This window comes from Vidua macroura, chromosome 13 (genome assembly GCF_024509145.1).
Source record: "Vidua macroura isolate BioBank_ID:100142 chromosome 13, ASM2450914v1, whole genome shotgun sequence".
NCBI lineage: Eukaryota > Metazoa > Chordata > Aves > Passeriformes > Viduidae > Vidua > Vidua macroura.
The window spans coordinates 1,557,650-1,583,086 of NC_071583.1; the positions used below are offsets into that span (position 1 = coordinate 1,557,650).

Consider the following 25,437-nt stretch of genomic DNA (forward strand, 5'->3'; position numbering starts at 1 on the left):
GAGGAGCAGGATGCCCTGGGCTGTGCAGGAAGTCGGGTTCCATCACTGAGAGATCCCTTCTGGTCCCGAAATCTGTGAATTCAGGAGCTGACCCAACTCCATGCATATGGCATCTCATTACCGGGGTGGCACGGGGAGACGTTTGGCAGAGAGGAGGAAATAAAAAGGGAAAACACAACTGCAGAGTCAGCCAAATTGCACATTAAGCTTTTGATAGCCAGGTTGTACATCCAGATGCGAGGAACTAGAGTGAACATCTCAGATAAATATTATTCTGAAGCCTCTGCCTCAGCTCCTGTATTGCCATCTCCAGTAGGAGCTGGAATTCCAGTGGGAATGGCTGTTCAGATTGAATCCTGCAAGTCCCTTTCCACTTTTTCCTCCTTTCTCTGAACTTCTCTGCTCTTCCCTTTGAAATACCATCAGCTCTTCCTTGAAAGGCACACAGCAAAAGCATCACCTTGTCTGATTCGTGGCAACAGACTAGAGCACAAATTATGTTGCTGTCCTTCATAAGTCTTAAAAATACCACAGAACTCTGTGCAGCCTCCTTGCCAAGTCCCCTTTGTAAAGCCAACACTGTTACCTTGTGGAGCTGAGGAGAAATTTGGATAGGGAATTTCTAGCCCCTGCAGATGATCTGTAGGTGTTTGTCAAACAAGCATTTGACTTGTTATGGAGAAGTTTCAGGGCAGAGGGGAATAACTGGGACCCAGGAGCACTGAACTGCTTTGACAAACTTCCCACGTTCCATTTCCCCCTGCACAGACGTTGCCTTTTCAGGGATGGAGGATCTCAGACCTGCCTAAACCAGGCAGCAGCAGGAGATGTGGGGCAGCACCTTCTTCTGGCACAGGTCCCCCAGAAGGCACGGGGGATTTTGGGGGGCAGGGGCAGCCCCCAGCCCTGGCCCTGTCACACAGCCAGGCAGGGACAGACTGAACATCCTCCCTCTTCTCAGGGATCTGTGCACTGCCAGGCGAGGAGGTGGCAGATCTGCCACAAGTGCCTGCGCTCCAAGATCACCAAGATCTACCTAGGGGAATGCCTTCCCTCATTTTCCAGAGTTTTCAGTGGAGAAATCATGTTTTAACTCGGGCTGGGACTTTCCAGGAGCTGGATCTCTCAGTCTCTGCCCTTCAGCGGGACTGCAGCCACTTCCTCCTCTTTAAATCCTTGATCTTGCAGGACTTCTACTGAATCCAGTAAGAACTACCTTCACAACACATTTGACAGCAGCAGTTTTAATCAGCAGTAAGATGGTATAACTACTATTTTCTTGGTGACAAGTAACTGTAAGAAATGTTCCAGGCTCCTTTTCCAAGGAGCTCACCGATTCCAGTCCGTGTTAAAAAAAAAAAAAAAAAAAAAAGCCCTGTCCAAAGATTGCAGGATTTCTCAAGGGGAAAAAAATATAAGGCAGCCCACAAAAATTTATGAGTGCCTGCATTTCCTCTGCTTGAGACATAACAAGTGAAGCACTGTCTAAGTGCAAAATACACAAGAGAAATGACTGCAGAGTAAGATCTCTACAAGGAAAATAATTTCCAAGTGCAGATTTCCAGCTCTGAAGAGGTTAATACATTTCCTAACTCCAATCAAAAATGCATAAAACAGCACATATTTTGCACCTTAGCCATTGGAATTTCAGTTTATCATAGATAAATAGCAGGGAAAAGGTTAATTCAGGCAACCCCTCTGAACCAGCATTTTCAGTTCCCTTTTCACCTACTTGAAACCTCAAGACTAATGCGAAGAGATGAAAAAACCCCAAACCTAAACTCTACTGAGTGGGTCTGCAAGTGCATTTTACTGGATGGAGCTGCCTGTAGATGTATCAGCTGCATAAAGAAGTGTCACTACTGAAAAAAAACAGATAAAACACCAACACAACCCTAAGAAAATAACTAAATAACTACAAGGGAAACTCCGGGCCGGATTTGGTTGGGTGCTTGCTGGCCCATACCCCAGCCCTGAGGGCTGGGGGAGCAGCAGCAGAACACCCCCATTTCACCCTGGAAAACAAAACAGAGCTGCAGTGGTGTGGGGTCAGGCTGGGGGAACACAGCACCCCCATTTCACCCCAGGAATTTAAACAGAGCTGCAGTGGTGTGGGGTCAGGCTGGGGGAGCAGCACAGCACCCCCATTTCACCCCGGGAATTTAAACAGACCTGCAGTGGTGTGGGGTCAGGCTGGGGGAGCAGAGCACCCCCATTTCAGTGTGGAAATTTCAACAGAGCTGCAGTGGTGTGGGGTCAGGCTGGGGGGAAGCAGAGCACCCCCATTTCACCCTGGAAAACAAAACAGAGCTGCAGTGGTGTGGGTCAGGCTGGGGGGAAGCAGAGCACCCCCATTTCACCCCGGGAATTTAAACAGAGCTGCAGTGGTGTGGGTCAGGCTGGGGGAACACAGCACCCCCATTTCACCCCGGGAATTTAAACAGAGCTGCAGTGGTGTGGGTCAGGCTGGGGGAGCAGAGCACCCCCGTTTCACCCCGGGAATTTAAACAGAGCTGCAGTGGTGTGGGTCAGACTGGGGGGAAGCAGAGCACCCCCATTTCACCCTGGGAATTTAAACAGAGCTGCAGTGGTGTGGGGTCAGGCTGGGGGAGCAGCACAGCACCCCCATTTCACCCTGGAAAACAAAACAGAGCTGCAGTGGTGTGGGTCAGACTGGGGCGAAGCAGAGCACCCCCATTTCAGTGTGGAAATTTAAACAGAGCTGCAGTGGTGTGGGGTCAGGCTGGGGAAGCAGAGCACCTCCATTTCACCCCAGGAATTTAAACAGAGCTGCAGTGGTGTGGGGTCAGGCTGGGGAGCAGCAGCCCAGCCCCAGCTCAGGGCTACCAGCACAGGCTGCGGGCCAGCCCCGGTGCCTGTAAACATCCCCACCGCCTTTATTGGCAATTACTGCTGAAGGTCACACATCAGCAGCGGGCCTAAATTCCAGGAAAAAAAGCTCTTCTTATGTAACTGCTGCCTGAATGTTGGCAGGTGCCCAGCGGAACAGCTCACTGCAATGTGGCTGGGAGGGGAAAAAGGAATATATAAAAAAAAAAAAAAAAAAAAAAAGCAAAGTAGGCCATCTCACAGCGCGATCGGCATCCTGCGCGTGCCACCTGCAGGTCAGCACCAGCGGGGCCCGGCCTGGCAGGCCACCAGAGATCCCTGGCTCCTCCAGGACGGGTGTGTTTCAGTAGCCAGGACTGGCACTGCGGGTGGAAACTGGGCCACGGTGTCCCCAGAGGGCAGCGCTGGCCGGGGAGGATGGGCAGGAAGGTCCTGTCCCAGCGCCCCGCAGGAGCAGGAGGGAGCCGTGCTGGGCTGGCCTGGAGCGCAGGGAGCCCACGGTGCAGCTCAGCATGCAGCAGCAGATCTGCATTTGCATCACGCCCGCACTTCTCAGTGGGCTGAGGACTGCATTAACAGCAAATTAAGCTGTTGTGTCGAATGACAAGCAGGGTTTAGCTCTTGCTGTTGTGTGGAGATTCACACTTGGTGGCACTCGGGAAGAATTCACCTCGGCCCTGAAGCTCTTCCCTGAGACAGCAGCACAGGCTCCATCAGGATTAGAGCAGCTCCAGCCCAGGAAGGAGGCCACCAAGAGAGACTCAGCCCAAGGGCTTTTCGGGACAATGCCCTGCCTTGGGGTTTTGGCTTTATCACCTGAGACATGTCAAACACACCCTGCTGAGCCCTTCAGCTCCTGCTCCCACCCCATGCTCCAGGAGAGGCAAAGAGCAGCCACAGCACAGCCCAAAGGCCAAACTCTGCACTCACAGCTCCCCAAAACCAGGAGAAAACCAACACAACCCCAAAAACCAGGAGAGAGCCAACACAACCCCAAAAACCAGGAGAGAACCAACCAACCCCAAAAACCAGGAGAGAACCAACACAACCCCAAAAACCAGGAGAGAACCAACACAACCCCAAAAACCAGGAGAGAACCAACCAACCCCAAAACTAGGAGAGAACCAACACAACCCCAAAAACCAGGAGAGAACCAACACAACCCCAAAAACCAGGAGAGAACCAACCAACCCCCAAAACCAGGAGAGAACCAACACAACCCCAAAACCAGGAGAGAACCAACACAACCTCAAAAACCAGGAGAGAATCAACCAACCCCAAAACCAGGAGAGAACCAACATAACCCCAAAAACCAGGAGATAACCAACACAACCCCAAAAACCAGGAGAGAACCAACCAACCCCAAAACCAGGAGAGAACCAACCCAACCCCAAAAACCAGGAGAGAACCAACCAACCCCAAAACTAGGAGAGAACCAACCCAACCCCAAAAACCAGGAGAGAACCAACCAACCCCAAAACTAGGAGAGAACCAACACAACCCCAAAAACCAGGAGAGAACCAACCAACCCTAAAACTAGGAGAGAACCAACACAACCCCAAAAACCAGGAGAGAACCAACACAACCCCAAAAACCAGGAGAGAACCAACCAACCCCAAAACCAGGAGAGAACCAACCCAACCCCAAAAACCAGGAGAGAACCAACACAACTGTGGTGGGACACAGTTCCTCATGGTTTGGGTTTTCTATCAATGCTCCACTACTCCTCCTTGGAAAACTGCAGCTCCTCCCTGTCCCCCCTTTCCAGCACAAAGGGAATTGCACATAAACCCCCAATGAAAGTGTGAGTTGGGACAACAGCACCACCTCTGCTGTTCCCTTCCACTCCACTTCTCCAGCACCCAAAGCCCTCCAGCTTAGCCCAAAATTGTCTGGGGCTGGTGCCAACCCCACACTCAGGGCATTTCCTACCACTGGGTGAATTCCAGCATTATTCACCCACTTCCAAAGGACACTCCCTTCTTCACTCACAAATACATTAAAGAGGGTCTGTCATGACTTTCTACCATGGCTTTCACTAACAAACACATGGATCTCCTGGCATTTTTAACAACCCACTGCTCGCCGGGATTACCTTGCAGGACACAACTAAGATAACTCAACCTACATAAAAAAACACCATGAAATCAACAGTTACTTCAGTGGAGCTCCCCGAGGGAACAAGGAGCATTTCAGCTGATCCAAACAATTAAAGTGTGCACAGTTTTGACAGAAAAGCAAGCTAATAATTTTACTAATAATGCAGAGTTTTGTACTCTTTGCCCTAAATGGTTACACTTCCAGGGCTGACCGGGGAGAAAAAAGGAAACCAGAAAACCCCAGGATTTCTGAGACTTGCCAGTGGCTCCAGCTCCATCTGAATCCCTTTCCCTGTGCAGCCAGTGCTCAGTGCTGATGGTTATACACACACCTGCTCCTTCCCTGCACTTGCTCCATTAAGGAGCAATAAAATTCCTCCTTTGCAGCCTCCAGACCAAATCCTAAATTGCTCTGCACGCTCTGGCTGATTTACTGCAGGCAAAGACAGCACATCACAGCTAGAAACCAAAGGGGAAAGAGTTTCACATTATGACTTAATTTGCAATTAAACAATTCAACTTTCTCTCTGAAGTTTCTCCAAGCTAAAATTATACATATACACAAGTGCTATTCTGGGAAGCTGCAGCAGCACATCATCCAAATGACCTGGCCTGGTAAAAACATTTCTGTGCTACAGGTTAACTTCTGGAAACCAGAGGAGGCTGCTGGTGTGTATGCCCCAGGTTAAAAGGGGGGAAAAATTGGGTTTACTAACAAAAAAAAGAGAAACAGACAGCAGAGCACCTCTGGAACACCAGAGGTGTGTGTGGAGCTTGGAGACACACCTGAGATCTCATCCCAGCACAGTTCAGAGGTGATGGCAGGGCAGTAAATGAACTTGTGCAACAAGAAATTTGTCTTTTAGGTCAAAATCAGACTCTGGGCAGAAAGCTGTGATGGAAAACCAGTTCTTAGGGAAGGGACCTTCAGCTCCAGCCCTAAAAGCCCCTCCTGAACAGAAAACATCCTCCAGGCCAGCCCTGGGTATGTGCACAGTATTTGTCCACTTTAGTGACAAATAGTTTGGCTTTCAAATCCACTTCACCAGGCAAGGTCCCCAAATATTTCATTTTCAGAATGAAGTTTACCCAGTGAATCCAGGTGATTAACATCAAAATTAGCAAGTCACACCATAAATTGCTTTCTGTAGATTTCATGACCTACTCCACTAAATAAAGGTCAGAAATGCTTTAGACATTTTAAGTGGTTGAGCTTTGTTCCAAATAAAAGGCTGGCTTGGGAGAGAACACAGGAAACAAAGCACTGAGAGGAAAATATTTCTTCTTTCCGTGGTATTTCAGTAAAATAAGGTGCCAGTCAATCACTTTCTCAGTATTATACATTTATGCAAATTCCACACCCACACCAGGGTTTTTTTGAGCTGATGAGGAAGTTGCACAGCAGAGGCAGCTCAGCTCAGCTGCCTCCACCCTGCACTGCTGCCCCGACCAGACACTCGGCTTGTCAGAGTCCTTGGAAAACTCCACGTCAGTTAAACTCCAAGTTTTCCCTCAAAGAGGGTTTTTCACGCAGAAAGAGCTTCCCAAGTCACAGATTCCTCAGGGTTACACACCAACCACCCCCTGGCCTCGCACGCAAAGCCCACTGAGGCACAGCAAGGGCACTGCAGTGCTCTCACGAGCTGCAGGACTGTCACTTTTCCCTTTTTGGGAAAAACAGCAGCACCATTTCTGCACCAGGACCTGCCCCTCCCCAGTCCCACCTGCACCCACCTTCCTCCAGCTCCTGCATGGACACCACTAAAGCTCACTATTTAGCTTTCTAAATAAGAAGAAATAACCCCTTCACATATGACACAGGAATGGTGGCCAAGTGCTAAATGCTGACTGCTTAGAGCAGTTCATCCTCCAGATCTGATCCTAAACTTCCCAGGATCTACCCTGGCACCAGCTGATTGCAGACTACCAAAAATGATACGATAACTCCATTTGGATTAATATTCCAAGAAATGACATATGGAATTAGTTATGGTAACTGTTCCCAGGATAGACACACAGCAGACTGAAAACTCCACTAATTCACTGACACAGGCACACACATCAGAACGCTCAGTGCTGCAGAGACAGGACAGATCACAGGGCTACTGGTAAAACAAACACCATAGAAACAACACCGGGGAAAAGAAATAAAATTAAAACCTCAGCATTATCCAATTCAATGGTAATCTGCCGGGAAAGAAAGAAGGGGAAGAATTGAAAGCAAGGATTAGTAAGAGAAATGAAACATAAATTTCATGTAAGGATCTTATAAATCATTTAACACTTTAATGCTGCAATCCAACATTATTTCTGCAGTGGGCACGAGGAACATCTGCCAGCGCCGGGTTAGGGAACAGACACTGCTGGGAAGGCTGTGCCAGGCAGCTTGGGAGGCAGGATGTACCCTGGCTTTGTTCCTGTGCCAGGGACAAACCATGTGGGCTGGCTGACCCAGAGCCAAGGACTTCACCCTTGGGCACGGGAGTGTCACGAGCCCTGAGCAGCAGCAGCAGCAGCACAGGGGCTGCATTTCCACTCGGGGAGGAAAAATGGAGCTTTCCAAACGAGTCCTGCAGAGCTGAGGCGAGTCAGCTGGTAGGCACCCGGAGAGACGTGCATGAATGACATGTTTCAGCACAGTGAAAAGCTTGGGTCTAGCCTACACTGTCAGTGTAGTGCAGTTTTGTGCCTATTAAATACTCCACAGTATGCTCCCCGTCACTGAGCCATCCTGAGCGCGTGCCAAGCGAGGAGTCTTCAGCAATATGGGAAAATCTGAGCCTTCCCACAGGCTCCTGTACATCTGTGCTCTGCCCACGGGTTCTGCTCGCTGCTGAGGAGCCCCAGCTGTGGGAGCCAGCCCTGGGTGACAGGAGCCCCGTGTCCCCCTGCACTGCCCACCCTCCTCAGGGCCACGGGCCAGCAGGGTGAGGTGTCCTGTGGGCTGGCAGGGTCAGCAGGACGAGGAGGAGCCCATCCTGATGTAAGTCAGGCTGCCCCAGAGAGCACCACGTGGTGCTGCAGCAGAACTGGACATGGGTGTGGAGGGACAGCTGAGAGCCCTGGCAGAGGGACAGGACAGGGACTGACAGCCCTGCACTGCCAGAGGTTCTCAGGAAGGAATGCTTCCCTGTCAAGGTGGGGAGGCCCTGGCACAGGTTGCCCAGAGAGAGGAGGGATGGTGTGGCAGGTACATTCTGTTCTCTTTCAGAGTTTTTTTTATAGAGGAGCACAGAGAGAAGAAAGAGAAAACAATTTCTATTTCTGCTCCTTGTTTTCCCCATGTGTAATGTGTTTGGAGAATTGTTTACCTGGGGTGATTGCTTGGTTGGATTCTGGTGAGGATTGTTTGAGCCTGATGGCCAATCCAACCCACCTGTGGCTGGGCTCTCAGAGAGGGGCACGAGTTAATTAAAAAAAAGTAGGTTTGTGGTTTTAGTATCTCCTTTAAATAGTATATGAATGGATTATAGCATAGTTATAATAAAGAAATCATTCAGCCTTCTGAGCTGGAGTCACACATCAGCATTTCTTCCCCCCGGGCTCACCTGCATGTACAATAGGATGGCTGCCCCATCCCTGGAAGGGTTCAAGGCCAGGCTGGGCTATGGAAGGGGTCCTTGCCCAAGGCAGGGAGGGAACTGGGTCATCTTTAAGATCCCCTGCAAGCCAAGCCCTCCCAAGGCTCTGTGAGGTCAGTAAGCTGCTCACAAGGGCACCTCCATGGATGGAAGCACCTCTAGGTAGGGACTCCAGGATTTACAGCGGGGTTTTCACAATTCAAAAGGGGTTTTTCCTTCTCTTTTTTTTTTTTTTTTTTTTTTGTTATACTACAGGATGATTTTAAAAACAAAAGGTGCTGCCTTTTAGGTGGTGACTAAATTCAGTTCTCTGAGTCACAAGGGAGAATAAATCCCACTGCAGTGCTCACAGCCAGACAGTAAAAGCTGTTCTACTACTACTCACAGTCTATCTGTGAGAAATCAGCTGCTTCTTCCGACTCGGAAATCACTTCACAGGCAGGCATATCCTGACTCCTTATGTAACTGAGCTACTGCTTCAGAAATTAACGCTTCTGCCACACTTGGAAGATTTTTTAGCATCTTGTGGGGTTCTCCGTGGTCTGAATGGTGCAAGGTATGTTAACTGCAGCTTCTAGAAATACTGCTTCATCCAAGTTAGCTGAATGAAGTCTAAGAAACTCCTAGAAATTGATTTCCATTTTGGAAAATCTCTCAGTGGCAAATTACGTTTAAGGAAAACTCTGAAAGCTCTGATTTGGGTTTCACTGGTGTCTAGCATATACAATATGCATCACACACTGCTTTTAGTGCTTAAGGTGACCTTGGGCAGTGGCTCCTGGCTGTTTCAACAGGAGAGGACACACTGGTCTGCTAGAGAAGGGCAAGATGTGATCTATGGCTACACGGAGTCTGCTACACCCCCAGTGCTGAACATCAGGAAATACCAGCAGCCACTGGAGGATCACCAGTCCCACTCCTTTCCCAGGAGCAGAATGGCCACAGCCAGCCCCTTCCAGCTGGGATGTCTGAGAAGGGACCTTGAGGAGAGGACAGAAGGTGATGCCCCAGCACAGGGCATTGACCTGCAGGACTGTCACTGTCCTCTGTCCACTTGGGCAAGCTGGCACCTGCAGTTGTGCCCTTCCCTGCTCCCTCCCCATCCCACAGGGATGTGCTGCTTTCCTGCAGCTGGCCAGGGAACTCCCTCAAGCCCGTGAATTCCCTCAAAGCCACTGCTGCTGCACAGGGAGACAGTCCCAGGCTGGAGCTGGGCTGGGCTGGCAGCACTGGAAGAGCCTTCCTGGCAGGGCAGGGAGCACAGCCCTGGCCATCCCTACCCTGAGGGCATTTTCCTGGGAGTCTCCTCTCCCTGGCACTGCCTGTGCTGCCCGGGTGTGCTGGGAGCAGCCCACACGTGCACACCCACGTGTGCCAGGCTGCCCTGGCACCACCTGGTCCTGCTCCTGCTTCCCAGTGATGCTCCCAGCTGGCCAGGATGCTGCAGGTTCCTCTGCCTGTGGAGCATCTCCCTCCCTGGCAGCTGCTACAGACGATTCCTGCTGCTCTGAAACTCTGATCTCTGAAGTTTTTGCCCTTTTTGAGCATGAGGCAACAGCTCCAAACCCATTTGTGGGGGAGAACTGGACTGAGACACCACCTGCTCCTGGGCAGGGCCTGCCAGGGGCACAGCACAGCCTCCCCCATCCCCACTCCCAGCTGCTCCCCAGCCCCTTCACTGCAGGCTGTGTTCCTCTGCACCACTGGGTGAGGCATGGGAAGAACCTCAGCTGGTCAGAATTCCAGGAGAATCTCCCAGTCCCAGTCTCAGCTGACTGTAACCACTTCTGGAAGCACAAACAGATGGGTGCATACACACTCTCCTGATGGAAATAAAGAATAGGTCTGTACCTACAGGAAAATGTTCCTCTCAACCAGTCAAGGGCTGTATGTAGGAAAGGGAAAGAAGAAACATGGGTGGGTGTACAGAGTTTCCATCTATAAACCACAACCAGATTACTCAATTGTACACAAATTCAAATTAACTACAAAACACCCTCTTGTTGCAAGGTTACGTGACCTGAAGAGTCACCTAGACCCGGGAAGCAGATAAAGATGTTACAGCCTTCAGAAAAAGGTAACAAAATTGGTATTTTAGAGTGCCAGTAACTGCAGGGATTAGACTTAAACTTGCCAATCTCAAGAAGAAAAGCAACAGAAACAAGCTTAACTTCAAATATGATTTGAAAGGTATTAGTTGACTAAAAATGTTTTGTCCCTGCTCCAGCCTAGAAGTGCTTACACATACAAAACAGCTTGAAAAAGCAGTTTTATTTTCCTTTACTGACTAAAGCCAGTGTTTAACAGAATGATGGACTGTACCTTACCTTTTCTCCATAGCCTCTATCTTTGGTCATCATTTCCCTGAGCGTCTGTAATACCTTAATGCACAGTTTCTCCTCATTCTCCTCCAGCAGCTGTTTTGTGTGCTTAATTAACCTGAAAAAAAGCCATCAATCAGGTTAGTGCAAATATTCTAAAAATGGGGTAAGATACATGTGCTTATCTTCACTGGTTTATGCTGCAAACAAGGTTTATCAACATACTGCTACAAACCATTTTGGAGCCTTCTCTCCACAGCAACACCTGACAGCTTCCAGGGGGAGCTGTGGGCAGGAAAAGAGCCAAAAAATCCCTCTGGCTGCAGGCAGCAAGGAGTCAGTGGGATCAGGTCCTCCAGAACAACCAGTTAACAGTAAGAAATCTATTCCACTCAGTTAAAAAACAGACTGAGAGCCCTGGGGAGGCACAATCCCAAATCTATCCCACCCAGCACTTGGCACTAACTCAGTGCCCAGCTTCCACAACCTCTGTACAGAGCCCACCCCTCCAGGAGGTGATGGGAGATGCTGGATCTGCTCTGAATTGCCCTCTAAATGCCCTTGTAATCTTCCCCTTTCCTTCCCTCTAGCTGTGGTGATGCCCATGACAACAGCTGATCCTGAGGTATTCACCCAGCACCTCAGGAACATTCCTGGGGTGAAGGCACATATCCATAACTGGATCAGCTCAAAATGTAACTCATTTATACAACTGCTCAGGATGTTTGCATCCTGCAGCAAACAGACATTTTTAAGCATTGGTTGGGAGAACATATCAACCAGCCTTTCCCCTTTCCCAGAAGCAGTTTTTCTTCCCCACCAAGGACAAACTGCCTTGACCATATTGCAAAAAACTGATTTTTACATGTATTTCAGAGGATGTCAAGTATTTATCAATCTGGGCAAGAGGGTTTCATTCCACAGGGCAAGGGAAGACTGGGAAAAAGCAAAACAGGCCAGACCTCTAAGACAACTTACTTGCAAATGAAACCTCCACTTTCACATTTCCTCCTGGCATCCGTGTTCTCAGGGAAGAGCAGCTCAGGCCTGTGGAGCACATCCACCAGCACTGACAGCTCTGCCTGGACCAGAGGGCGCAGGCGATCCTCCAGGGCTGACACTATGTCCTAGGAAACAGCCACAGCCAGGTTCAGACAAACATCAACGTCACACACACACATTTAGAGCTGAAGTCCTTACTGGTGGATGAGGGACAGGACAATTAGGTCTGTCCTGCCTGAATGAATTAAAAAGACCTCAGGGTTTGGGTCAGGTGAGGTTTTCAGTTTTGCTGTGCCCCTCTGTCGGAACCCAAGGTGTCCCTCAGACACTCTTGGATGTTCCGGGTCCAGGGCAGAAGCCTCTGAGACCCTGGCAGGCAGCCAGAAACCCCTGTGGTTTTAAATTTGACCCATGGAACAATTTACCAACTTTGCAGGAAGAACAAGAAATCACAAAAGTTTAGATATTATAATAGAAGTAATCACAAAGTGAAAGGAAGGATTTTTGAGTGCTGTACAGGGGGGTTTAGGCCTTGTACAGAGGGGTCTGAGTTTTGTACATGGGGGTCAGAGGTTCTAAGATGGAGGGATTTGGGTGTGCCCTGTCCTCCTTCTTTCTCCTCCTATCCCCATGTTCTTGGTGGTGTTGGCACTCCCAGATTGGTTTAGAGTAGAAAGCCACTGTTCAATATAGGTGATAGGCATTGGGGAAAAACTATAAACATTTAATAGGTAATGTGTGATATAAAAGATGGCACCAGCCCTTGGGCAGGGGAGACGCAGAGGGAGAAGGAGTCAGGGAGAATGCCAGGGAGTCTGTGTGCCTTGAGATAACGTGCAATAAACTGCCTTGAGACCACACGACTGAAGACTGCTGAGTCTTTCTTTGAAGGCACGGGTTGGAGGAGAGACTTTACCACCACCCGGGGTCACCCCAGTCTGGGGAGATTCCGACACCCCTGCAGGGGGCAGGGGGGCTGTGCAGTCACCTGTAACCTCTCGATGATGTTCCTGTAGTCCCTGGAGGCGGCGAGCACCGAGTCCCTGCGCGCGGCGTTCCGCGCCGTCATCCGCCAGTTCATGGCAGTCTTCTGCACGATGTTGTGGGACTTCAGGAACAGGTTGTTCACCTGGCTGTCCAAGTCCACGGGAATGGCAATCGCTCGGCTTTTGGCTGCAACAAGCCAAATCAGTGGGAGCTGAGACCCTGAGCCCATGAACCAGCACAAAGGTCCATGCAGTCCCTTCCTTCCACAAATTCTCCTTCCCAGGCTGAGAGCAAACAGCCTCAAGTTGCACCAGGGAAGGTTTAGATTAGACATTGGGAAATCAGGACATCAGCAATATTTTCTTTTTTTCCCAGAAAGGGTTGTAAAGCATTAGAAAGGGCTGCCTAGAGAGGTGGTCAAAAAACATTTGTATGTGTCACTTGAGTTCGTGTTTTACTGGCGACCACACTGGTGGTGCTGGGCTGGCAGCTGGACTTGACAAACCATAAGAGATCTTTTCCAACCTTAAGCATTCCAGGAGTCTTTGAGTGCATTTTAAAGAGGGCAGTTCTCAGTCCCCGTGCAGGGTCAGGCCTGGGCAGGATTACATCTAGAGGCTTCCACACCTCAGAGCTGTTACTGTTGTTAGAAGTGTGGGAGTAGGAATCTGTGCCTAAACACACACCCCCAAAAAGCTCGTGCTGGCACACGTGGACACACGGCAGCAGAACTTGACCCCAAATCCAGTACAAGCTACTCTTGTGGACACTGAAAGCGGAGCAAACTTATGGGCAGGAGTGGCATTTCCAGCTGCACCAGGGAAGGGTCAGGATGGACAGCAGGAGGAATTTCTCCATGGAAAGGGTGCTCAGGCACTGGAACTGCCCAGGGAGGTTTGGAGTGCCCATCCCTGCAGGTGTCCAAGGAAGGGCTGGAGGTGGCACTCAGAGATCTGGGCTGGGGACAAGGTGGGCATCGGGCACAGCTGGGACGGCTTTGCCAGTCTCAGCAATTCCATGAAAACCATCAACAGGACTGCAGGGATCTCTGAGGTTAGACAGAGCAAGCACTTCAGGTGACAGTGACAACACCCAGTGCTGAACCACGATGATCTGTCAGCCTAAGCCTGGACTATGAGTTACCCCAGGTGGCACCTGCAGGACACAAACCGCGCCGTCCCTGCGGCAGGACGACACACCAGCAGCCAGCCCTGGATGGCCCCACTGGAGCAGGCAGCTCTGCTCACCCCCTCTCCTTACCTACGTCAGAGAGCACCCGGATGCAGCTCTCCACAGAGGCCTTCTGGCTGGGCATGAGCCAGGTGCAGTGGTACACCCTGAACACCCCCTGCAGCAGCTGCACGAACACGGGCTGCCGAGTCTGCAAGGCAAGCAGAGCACAGTCACAGCCTCGCCCCAGAGCAGGGCTGAGCTGGTCCCAGCCCCAGCTGGCACTCTCCAGCCCCTTCCAGCTGGTCTGCAGCACTTGTTGGGCAACTCCCCGTGGTGGAGGGTATCTACCATGGGATCAGCAGCTGGATGGGAAGGGTGGGAACCAGTGCTGGAAGGGAAACATGAAACAGGAGCTTCTGCAGCAGAAAGCCCTGGTAATTGAGGCCTGACTAAGCAAAGGAAGTGAGCAGTCACCTTCATCTGTTTTATCAGAGCTATCAGCAACCCTGGCACACAGATTCCTCTTTTAGTGTTGACCAGCAGCTGACTCAAGAGGCCACAGGTAAATGGGCTTGGCTGTGTGACAGCAGAGCTCCAGAGTTGGGAACTCACCATTGCCAGCATTATTAGCTGGAATCCCCTTCACCAGGAAAGCAGCCGTGTGTTATTTGGAACACAGGCAGTGGTGAGTGGCAAACACTGCAGCTGCTACGGATCAGCCAAAATCAAGGTGTGGTTTCACCCCTGAATTTCACAAGGTGATCTTCCACTACAGACAGGTGAGCTGCTCCAACACACCCAAGCCCATGAGCTCTGTTCCTTCACCTTTGCAGCTGCCCAACAATAGTGACCAAAACTCCATTTGGTTTTGTACAGTGATTACTTAGTAGAACATATTACAACCTATTAGAGGAAATAGCATTTTAAATATTTCAAGCTGAGATGGAATACCCTGTTTTCACTAGCTATAGAATGTTTCTATCAGCTACAGGAACTACACCACAGTGCAAACACCACAGGACTTAGGAACCAGGGAAAAAAATACCTCATTTATTCTGGCCAACAGTAAAGCCTGTTTGCAAGAAAAAAGTGGAGTTAGAGTAAAAAGCCAAATCTATTAGCTAATTAAATCTATTAGATTAAGTAAATAAAACACCATTACAAAATGTACAAGAGGAGAACCAAAATTCAAGCCCCCAGAATTGCTAAGAGGCAAATACCCATTATCCTTTCTGGAAATAAGCCAAACACCAAAGACCATGGCAAACAACAGCATTCACCCAGGGCCCTGAAAATACCTGCATGTTTGGATTTAAACCACCCACGCATTCCTTTCAGTTCATGTCTCAAGACTTTCTGGTCTTAAAAACCCTTTAAGATGTTTCATTTGCTTAAACAAGGTCAATAAATGAAATAAGAAATTTACTCCACGTCCCTCATGTCTCCTACTGCATTTGGGAAGGGAAACCTTGGGCAGCAACAACTTTGGAGGCAAACAGGCTGAACAATGTTTGTTAAAGAGAAGCTGTGGGCAGCTGTCCTTTGCCAAGAGATTTGTGTTCTCCTAATTTTATGCGACTTGAACCACATGATGGATGGACAAGGTGTTCCCTGAACTAGCAAGGCTGACTCAGGGCAGGAGGAATTTCAGTCAAACAAGCCCTGACATGAAGGAGCAGGAGGCAAGAGGAGGCTGGCTGGGATGAGAAGGTGCAGCAGGAAGGGCAGGGAGGGGCTGAACCCAGAGCAGAGTGGCCACATCCCTTGCCTACAGAGATCAGCCCACCTGCAGCACCTCAGGGGGGAGGAAATCCCACCTGGAGCAGGGATGGACACCGGGCAGGTGGGACAACAGCCTGTGCTCCTGGTGGGGGAGAATCCCTGGGTATAGACAAGAGTATTGACAGGCAGGAAAAGGGAGAGAAACCACTTTTAACTTGGAGATGCAGAAGAAAGATGAATCTAGGACGAGGCAGATCTATCAACTGAGATGGGAAAAGAGGTGAACCAAGTGACTTCATCTTGCTAGACAGAGGGGGAGATTGAGAAACTAAAGAAAAACTGCTGATATAACATTAACAGATGGCTAAAATAAGATGGCAAGATGTGCATTCAAATGCTGCATCTCAGAGATGACAAGTGAGAGCAGGGCAGCTCAGGTACACGGCTCGGAGGGAAGGGCAGAGCCTGGGGACAAGGCCACAGTCTCCATTTCTCACTTCTTTGATGAGCACAGAAGGTGATGGGCAACAGCAACCGAAGCCACCTGGGGAGCAAATCAGCTGCTGCACTGCTCACTCAGGTGAGGTCAGAGACAGGCAGGGGTAGGACTGGATGAGCTTTGAGAGCTGGAGATTGCACTGCAAACACCTGCCTTGGGCACTACCAGGTTGCATCAAGTTTCAACAGCTGCCCCCTCAACCTCCTGCCAGAGCTGCCAGACACCTGACCACTCCACCCACACCCTCCCAGAAAGTTATTTATGCATGAAGAACAGTGTTATCTCTGTGCAAATATAAATATTAGGGCAACATCCTGACTGTGCTGCTCTGCTGTACCAATCTCTCCTTCACAAGTGTTCCAAGCTCCTCCTTCACATTTCCCCAACTTCTGAACTAGGCAAAAATCTACTCAGTGAGACACATGAGAGCTTCTGGATTTTTGTTCTGAATCCTTTTTTTTTTTAAAGGGCAATTAGAATCTTTCTGTAAAATATTCTGTCCTTAGTCAGTCACCCTTGCTCCCTCTGTGGTGTCTGTGGCAAGGGGCTGGATGAGATGGGCTTTAAGGTCCCTTCCAACACAAACCATTCTGGAATTCAATCAAACACAAGAACTCTCTACAAAAGACCTTGGTGGTAGCACAGAGTTGAATCCACTGATGAATTAGTGTGACACCTGAGCTTTTCTAGAAGAACATTTCTACTGTGACCTACGTGTTTTTCCATTTCTACAGCAAAAAGACCAGCCTGGTCACCAAGAACTGCGACCTATTTGCTCCCCGATGACACCACCCTGTGTTTTGCACTGTAAACGGCACCGGAGTGGAAGGAACACAAGTGCCCTGGCAGTGCTCTCCCTGCTGTGTCCCTGTGCACTTGCCCACCTGCAGGGTGGTGCTCTGGTCGGAGAAGGGGGAGCTGAAGAAGGTGGTGACGATGCTCATGACGATCTCGGTCACGTACTTCTCCAGGACGGAGTCCGCGTGCTTCCTGTCGCTGGTGTTGTTGCAGGCCTGCAGCACAAACCAGAGCAGGGTCAGGGGCAGCTCACCAAGCTGAGACTGGAGTGCCTCAGTCTCAGAGTGGAGCCACTCTGGGGCTCTGCATCTCCAGCCCACGCCAGAGCAGAGCCAGTGCTGCTCCTGCTTTGTGCTGGCCCAGAGCACGGCTGGGGGAGGGAAAAAACCACAGTGTCCTGGAGGAAGGCAAGAGCAGGATGGGGAGGACTGAGGTGTCATGCTTTCGTATGGGGAAATACTTGGAATCCCAGGCAAAAAGCCATATGGCCAAATAAACACCAAGCCTGGAAAACAATCTGTCCTGACCTGCCAAAAAACGCTGAGTGCTGCTCAGGAAGGAGCTCAGTGAGGCTGGCCAGAATAAGCAGGCCAGGTGGCAGGACAGAAAAGGAGCTGGACAAAGGAGCAGGGTGTGGAACCTCACTGAGCTTTGGTTTGGGCTTGGATTTTTTTCTTTTAAAAAGGAAAATATGAATGTGTTCCATGGAATATGACTAATGAAATCCACAGGCACAAGGAAAAGGAGGCACATATTTGCAGGAACAGAGCATTCAGGGTACTTATTGCCTTGATGCACTGGGATCTCTCATCCTTACTGCTCTGGAATAAAGAGGTTTTTAAACCTTTAAACGCTTTCTGAATTCAGTTCCTTGGTGCAGATACATTACCCGACAGATGTCAACCAGGAAGTTCTCAAACAGCTTCCACATGTGATTACTGGTGTAAATCTCTTTCATTTCTACTTCTGTGTCCACATAGCAGTGATTCAAGAAGTTGATGTATGCTATTTTGACCTAAAAGTAGGGAAAATAATTCATAAAGAATAAGAACCTGAATGGTGGCATGAATGAATATCATGTCATATTAAAAGTGCTACACAGATCTTTTGGAATTCTACTTCTTCCTTTCACTTAAACACTGGTGAAATTTAATGCCATGAATAGCAAGACACCATCCAATAAAAAACCACCAGGATTACTGCAGACAAAACGTCAGCATAATAATAATTTCCAGTTCTGCAGAACCATCTGTTCAAGGTTAGCAGCACATCCATAAACCTCTCTGCCTCAGGAACCCTATAAAATAACCAAGTACAGCATCACATTCCCACTTTCAGGGTAAGGAGGAAATATAAAAGGATTTAACTTGACTATCCAGGTTGGCTGGGAGTGCCAACAGCAGCAGCAGGGGAGGATTCATTTCCCAGCTCGCTGCCCACCTGCAGCAACCCCCTTGCCAGGCCAGACCCAGCAGCATCAACCCTCTCTCACCCAAACCCCAGCACATTTCAAACACAAACAGCCCAGCTCTCCTCTAAGCCCTCACCTCAGGTATGCAATCCTCGTGGGTCACCACCCTGACAATGTCATCCAGAGGGAGGAGGGAGTTGCATTTGATTTCTGTGTAGACGTTTTTGCCCTCTGTGCACACAGCCAGCAGCTCCACCAGGTGGATGTGGTACATCAGGGGGCTGTTCTCATCCATCCGGTCCCTCTCCGACCTCATCATCTGCACCAGGGTCTGGAAGGAGGCTCTGTCGTTGTAGAACACCAGCACATCTTCCCCTGCATTCACCAGCTGTGGGGCAAGGAGAACATTCCATCAGCAGAGCCAAGCCTGGCATCCCCCCACAGCATCCCCCTCGCTGGGGGCTGTCCCACTGCTGCTCCCCAGCCCCTCAGGGACACAGGAGGGCATTTCCCATTTAACTGACCACTTCTGAACCACTGAGGAAATTCACAGCCAGTCCAGCTGCCTGCTAGCCAGAAGCTGTGCCGAGAAGTTTGTGACTTTCCATTTCACATCTGCCACCCCAGGTGACTTCCTAAGGCAGCTGTGGACAGCCCTGTGCTGGTGGAGAGCTGCCCAGAGATGGGAGGACTGCAGGGCTCACTCCTTCCACCCTTCCCAACAAACACCAGCCATTTTCCAAGGCCAGGGAGTGACACATCAAGTCACTGAAGATTTCCCATCAGCTTCACATTTGACACCTGGCTGGCCACAATTTCAGAGCAGCTCAGACCTCCTGGAACTCCAGGAAGGGAAGGAGAGGGAGCAAACTGAGCCCTGGTTCAGGCTGGGCACTGCTGAGCACACAGCTGGAGGGATCCAGGGCTGTCCTCCCACAGGGTTTGGGAAAAACAGCAGGGTAACATGTAGAAAAAAAAAACCCAGGGCAGCTGCTGACCTTGGGGGAGCCCCTTGCTGAGCACCTCATACTCAACCAAGTGTTGAGAAGCTCATGGAGCTGGTTTTGAGCTGAACAACAAAATACGAAAGATTTTTGATCCACCCATCAGGACTGATGCTCAAAAGCCAGATTGGACAAATCTGATCCTGGGGCTCCCCCTGCTGAGGAGGCCAAAACATTCCATCAGATGTGCAGATCTGCCAAACACATCCCATCCAGTATCTCCTTAAAGGCATTAATTCATCCTTCTCTTACCCCTCTCTTTTATCCTGGCTTCCCAGTTTCCTCAAGCCAATCCTCATCTTCCTCCCCTTCACAATTGAACAGCTGAGTAAACACATCTTGCTAAGACTGTTTGGCAAGGGCTTGGAGAGTCAGGACAAAGGGGGATGGCTTCAAATTGAGAGCAGGTTTAGATGGCAGGAAAAATACAGGTGGTGAGGGCCTGGCACAGTTACCCAGAGAAGCTGGGGCTGCCCCATTCCTGGAAGTGCCCAAGGCCAGATTGGATGGGGCTTGGAGCATCCTGGGATAGTGGAAGGTGATTCTCTGGTGGTTCTTAGATTTCATAAAAAAAACTCCCATCAAAATGTTATCATGGTGAAATTCTCCTTCTGCTTTAGTGATCTTGAAATTAAACTACTTTTCTCCAAGCCAATTTTGCTAGACAAAGGCACCCTTGCTTCATAACCCCACCTACATGCTGCTGGGTACAGGCCTGGGAAGTAACTCGTGCCATTAACAACCAACCCCTCGTTACACCTGTGAGTCAGGAGCTCAGAAAGCTTTTGGTCACAAAAAGCCTGAGCTTCCTGGGAGCTGTAATGCTCTTTTTGCATGGTGAGAGCTGTCAGCTTCTTGGCAGTCCCCGAAGCGAGAGGATCAATTTGTCATGTTCACCAACTGCTATGTGCAAACTTCTGTTCAGACCCTGCAAATCTCTGCAGCTCTCACCTCAGCCATTACCATATCTTGGCATTTCTTAATGAATTTCCCCTCTGCCTTGACGATGGTCTGCAGGAACTTGATGTACTGAACGTTCCTGCCGTGCGTCTCGATGCAGTGGACAAAGTGCTGAACCACGCGCTCGTTGATCTCGCTGCAGAGCTGGAAGTTGTTCATGAAAATGTGCTGCATTGTCACTGCTTCCAGGATCTGATGGAGGGCATGAAAGGGAGCAAGAGATCAGAAAATCAACAATCCACCACATCCCCACTGGGCTTAGGGTAAAGCCAACACTCCTGCAAGCTGAAGGGAACTTTGCTGAGGACCTCAGCTTTCAACACCACTGCTCCTATCTCAGCCTATTTTTCACTCCAGCCTCTTGAACTTTCTACACTGAAACTGCCCTAAACAAACATCTTGCCAACTTTTGAGGCTTTAGAATGAAAACAAAATGTGACCTCTTCAACCACTCTTGCAACAGAATAGCCCCAGAGGTATCACCAAGGACAGTTCAGTCCTTTCTCTCGCTAGAACAAAAAAATAAATCATGGCCTGAGGTTATTCTTACCCCTGGGTTAAGGAACAGGTTTATGTGCTTGTGCAGCAAGGCCTGGTTCTGTTGGTTCCCAGCACAGAAGTTCTGCAGGAACTCGTGTGCAAGCTTCATTATCTCCTGCATCCTCGTGTCTTCAGCCTGGCATTGCATGACAAAGAAGAAGGGGTTAAAAAGAATCCAAAGGTTCACCTTGAGGTGAGCACAGGATGAGCCACAGCTCCAGCAAGGGAACTGTCACGTCTCTCACACCCTGAAGGAAAACAAACCTCCACCCAGTTCACAGACGTTTGGGATGAGCTGGGCCAGCTCCACGCTTCCAAAGAGCGTCAAAAATAAAGCCCATAATAGAAATTACAGTGGTTTATTCTCTAAAAGTGCCTATTCCACAGCCAGGCCTGCCAGCAACGTGCTTTAGTCACTTCTACTCCTCTGAACATCCCAGCCCCTTGGCCAAACCACACATCATCACCTCGGGGCTGCCCAGGAAAGCTGCCACGTCCGCTGCCGCGCCTTCCCGCAGCCACGGACGGGGAAGCTCGTGGCAAGGCAGGGATGGAAAGTTGCTTTTGCACCAGCTCAGCCCCATTTATCTTTACTGGAACCTCCACGCTCCTTGCAGCCTGCCAAGCACCGCTGAGGAACCGGTGCCCTTCCTCTGACGTCAGCGTGGATTCCCAACCCGCCGACGGCGGGAGCCGCACGTTGCAAAGTTACTGTCTGTTTTTATTTTAAGGAATTTCGGATCTTTCCAAGGGTGAAACCCCTTCCACACTGCCTGTCTGATGCACATTCACACGTAGGGGAAAGAAAGGTGATGAGAAGGTGCTGAAGGATGTTTCTGCTGCCAATTTTTTAGCAAAATATGACGCAACAAACCGCGAGAATCAACATTAATCAAAGCTACTGTGTAGAATTACTGGTTCTCAGCAACCTGATGAGTTTGGAACAGAGGACAGCAGAGTGACCAGGAAACTGTGAAGAGGTGCCTCACCTCTGTACTGATAAATACCTGTCACCTGTGATTAATGAGCAGCCAAGGTGATGACCTTGGGGTGTGCTGTGTCAGCACAGCCCGGTGCTCTGCAGGCTCACAGGCACAACCCAGGCCCAGTGGGTCCAACCCGCACAGCTGCCGAGTGTTAGCCCTGATTAGGCTAATTAGGAGCACCACACCTCACCTGGAGAGCCAGTGGGTATTTATTCACCTCTAAGGGGGAGTTGAGGACTCTACAGCTGGGGGAGGGTCTGTATCTACTGCTCATAAAACCCCTGGGGGACCAGGCACCCTCCCTTCCCTCCTTGTTCCCAGGATGGTGCTCACACAGCTGCCTCACAAGGAGGGTCTTGCTTCCATCAACACAGCTTAACCTCAAGGCAGCACCTGCCTCACATGAAAAGCACAGAGCTGAGCCTTAATTCTGAAGAACAACGTGTGAATATTTCTTCAGGCAATCTCTATATTCACAGGCTTCAGATAAACAGTTTGCCCGAGCTCCTTATGTCCGAGAGTGGGCATTCTACAGACTATGAGGCTACATAAACCAGCCTCTGTGCATCCAATCTACAGGGAGGAGGTTCAGGAAGATTCAGAGGAGGCGTGAAAAGCCTGTCATCGTGACACAAAGCCCCACCTTCTCGTAAGGGATCTGCAGCAGCTCCAGCACCACGGCGTGAGCTCCCATGTTCCTCAGGAGTCGCTGCTGCTGCTTCCTGCTCTTCCTCACCGAGGCCCCCTCCTGCACGCAGAGCTTGCTGAGCCGCAGCAGGATCTGCAGGAGACACTGGCCTTAGAGCCCCAACTCTGGCTTTTCTTCCAGAGAACGCCAGGTCCCGGAGAGCAGCAACAGGGACCAACTCATCTGCACGGAGCAGAGCGGCTCCGGGCAGCCCCTCGTGGCCCAGGCTCCATCCGTGGCATCTGACTAGGGCTGCTGGACTTGGATGATCCTTGTGGGTCCCTTCCACCTCAGGATACTCTACAATTCTGAGACTCTATGCTCCTGCAGAACTCAGCCATGTCAAGTGAACCCAACATCAAGCTCCACAGCAGAGCCACAGACACACCTTCAGCTCACACCACACCAGCACCACAGCACGTTCTTCACCTGCTATTTTCTACATTAAATTTCAACAGCACAGTGGCTTTGAGTGCAAGGTACTCAGGACAGGGCAAATTAAATGGCTTCTCCCCTTGCTTACTGCCTTTGTAGTCCTTAACAATAAAAATATTGTGTTACCATTGAAACAGCAGCCAACGTCGCGTTTGTCACTAATCCGTTCTTAAGGAAAGAATACACACGTCGTGCTTATTCTATCCTGGCTCCTCATTCAAGTTGGGATTTGTTATTACTCAGCAAATAGTTTCCACAATGGCAGAGTGACTCAGACTTTCCTGGGTGCCTCCCTCTGACTGCAGCTCTCCAGAGCTCTGTTACTCATTTACACTTCCAGTGAACTATCAAGAAGCAAAGTTTTACCTCTTTTACTACCCGGTAGTTGTAGCTGCTAGTACTTTCAGGCTTTTGAGACTTGCTGTGACCTTCCTGAGGATAAAATCAGACAATTTATTAGTAGCTTATACTACTGTCTACATGAAGGCTAAAATTACCGTTCTAGGATAGCGCCCGCTCTCCTCCTGGGAAGGACTGTCATCCTCCAGCTGACAGCCTCAGAAAAATACATACAATTATCCTGTCAAGTCACATTGACCTCTAGGACACAAAATAAGGTGAAGGAGGGATGATTTCAGAGGCAGCAACCTCCCATCCTTTGCCTGTCACATTCTGTCTCTAATCAAGTCTCCCCTCAGAAAAAAAACCCTTCCTTTCTCTCCCTCTCTATTGTTATTAAACTGTCGCTGCACAAATACCAAGAGATTCCTCACAGCAATGTGTACAAGAAAAGCAACAAGTGGATTACTTGCATTTACTTCCAGCAATAAACGTTCCTAAACCAGGGACTGCTTCTTGGATCCCCTCATCCAGTCTTCCCTATTTGATTGCAAATTATATGGATGCAAAAGATGCTCAGAGAGTTCTAAGCCAGATGTGCACGTGGGGAAAATCCTGTGTTATCAGGTGGAGATAAAGCACAGTTCTCTGCTGTCATTTAATCAAGTGCCATGACTCGAAATGCATCACCTGAGCAGTTCACAGCTCTGCCCTTACCTTACACTTGAGGTACTTTTGATTGCACAAATCCCTTGCCATCGGTCAGTGCTGAAGTGACACAGCTGGGGAGCCAGAGCAAACCCAAACCAGCCCTGTCAGACCCTAAAGGCAACACCTCAGGGGCTGCTACTGGGCATCACCTGGCTCAAGTTCTCCTCTCATTCCTGCCTCAACCTGAAAGCAGTAGAGAGAACCTCACCCAGGCAGTGTGCTGGGAAGATGGGCCTTGTCACAGCTCTGACAGCAGCTACACCCTCCAAATACCCCCCCAAATTCACACAAGCACAACCCAATTACCTCTTTCTTCTTGTGCTCGTTTTCACCTGGCACACTGTCCATGGCCTCATCAGGACCTTGGCCTTTGTACACCCAGAGCTCAGATTTCTCCACTATTGACCTCAGCTGGTCCAAATCTTGTTTGATCTGCTTGTAGTTGTCAACATCTTGGCTGGTAACGAGCAGTTGAACCTTGAAGGGAGGCAAAGCCATTAGTTGCACAAGAAGGGCTGGGCTCAGCTGCCATAAATGCATTCAGATGAGGAATAACCCTCTCCAGACACACAGGTACCTGCTTGAAAGCCTGAAGGACCTCTTGTCTCTGGCTGAAGTGCCTGAAGAGCAGCTGCAGTGCACCAGACACCAGGGGAGGGTAATCGTGCATCGTTAAATGCAGCAGGACCCGGAGGAAAGTCCTGCCCCCGTGATCATCCAAATCCAGAGGGGTGTTCTCCTCACTGGAAACACAGCAGGAGTTAACCAGCACATTAGGCTGAGGGTCCCAGCAGCTTCTAAGTCCTCTTAGCAGTGGCAGAAAACCTTTTTTTCTTACTTTTAAATAAGGGGGAAATTGGATTGAGATTTCATTGCAGCATCAAGCTGAGATGCAATAATCCTGCACCTTGGCTTTCACCCACAGCACAGAGCCCTCCCCTGATGATCCTTCTGGCTGAAGAACCCCAGAACTGCTCCTTATCTCTGCATCCAAATGGACCCTACTCTGAGCTGCATCAAGGCCACTTTAGGAAAATGAAGCCTTCTCCCAGTCCCCACTCCTTGGGAGCCCTCCAGCCCGGAACTTCCCTCGATTAGCACCTGTGAAGAGATACTTTCCTTCCACCAAAGATCCCCTCAGCTTGTTCTTCAATGTGTTCAAAGTCCAGGGCTCCTGAGAAAAAAAAACAAGACAAATACACGAGGCCAGAGTGGCAGCAAAGCTGTTTTTCCATCTTAAAAACACTTCAAACAGCAAATGGGGAGCTGAAACAATCAATCCATTAGCCCCTTGAAGAGTCCAGAGTCTTCCCTAAGCCACACAGCCTCAT

The 25,437-nt window shown here is 49.8% G+C and overlaps 1 protein-coding gene across 1 annotated transcript in view; it reads right to left on the reverse strand.

The window, feature by feature from the left end:
• Window positions 1-25,437, reverse strand: part of ITPR1 (inositol 1,4,5-trisphosphate receptor type 1) — a 157,691-nt gene that overhangs the window by 64,847 nt on the left and 67,407 nt on the right. The window contains exons 25-39 of the mRNA XM_053989142.1: window positions 25,222-25,280; window positions 24,684-24,845; window positions 24,413-24,583; window positions 23,423-23,488; window positions 22,577-22,714; window positions 20,958-21,083; window positions 20,399-20,599; window positions 18,580-18,831; window positions 17,922-18,047; window positions 17,119-17,247; window positions 14,101-14,221; window positions 12,842-13,026; window positions 11,830-11,978; window positions 10,858-10,969; window positions 7,110-7,136 (exon numbers count right to left, since the gene is read on the reverse strand). Coding sequence (XP_053845117.1) covers window positions 7,110-7,136; window positions 10,858-10,969; window positions 11,830-11,978; window positions 12,842-13,026; window positions 14,101-14,221; window positions 17,119-17,247; window positions 17,922-18,047; window positions 18,580-18,831; window positions 20,399-20,599; window positions 20,958-21,083; window positions 22,577-22,714; window positions 23,423-23,488; window positions 24,413-24,583; window positions 24,684-24,845; window positions 25,222-25,280 — 2,024 coding nt within the window. The remainder of the gene's footprint in view (window positions 1-7,109; window positions 7,137-10,857; window positions 10,970-11,829; window positions 11,979-12,841; window positions 13,027-14,100; window positions 14,222-17,118; window positions 17,248-17,921; window positions 18,048-18,579; window positions 18,832-20,398; window positions 20,600-20,957; window positions 21,084-22,576; window positions 22,715-23,422; window positions 23,489-24,412; window positions 24,584-24,683; window positions 24,846-25,221; window positions 25,281-25,437) is intronic.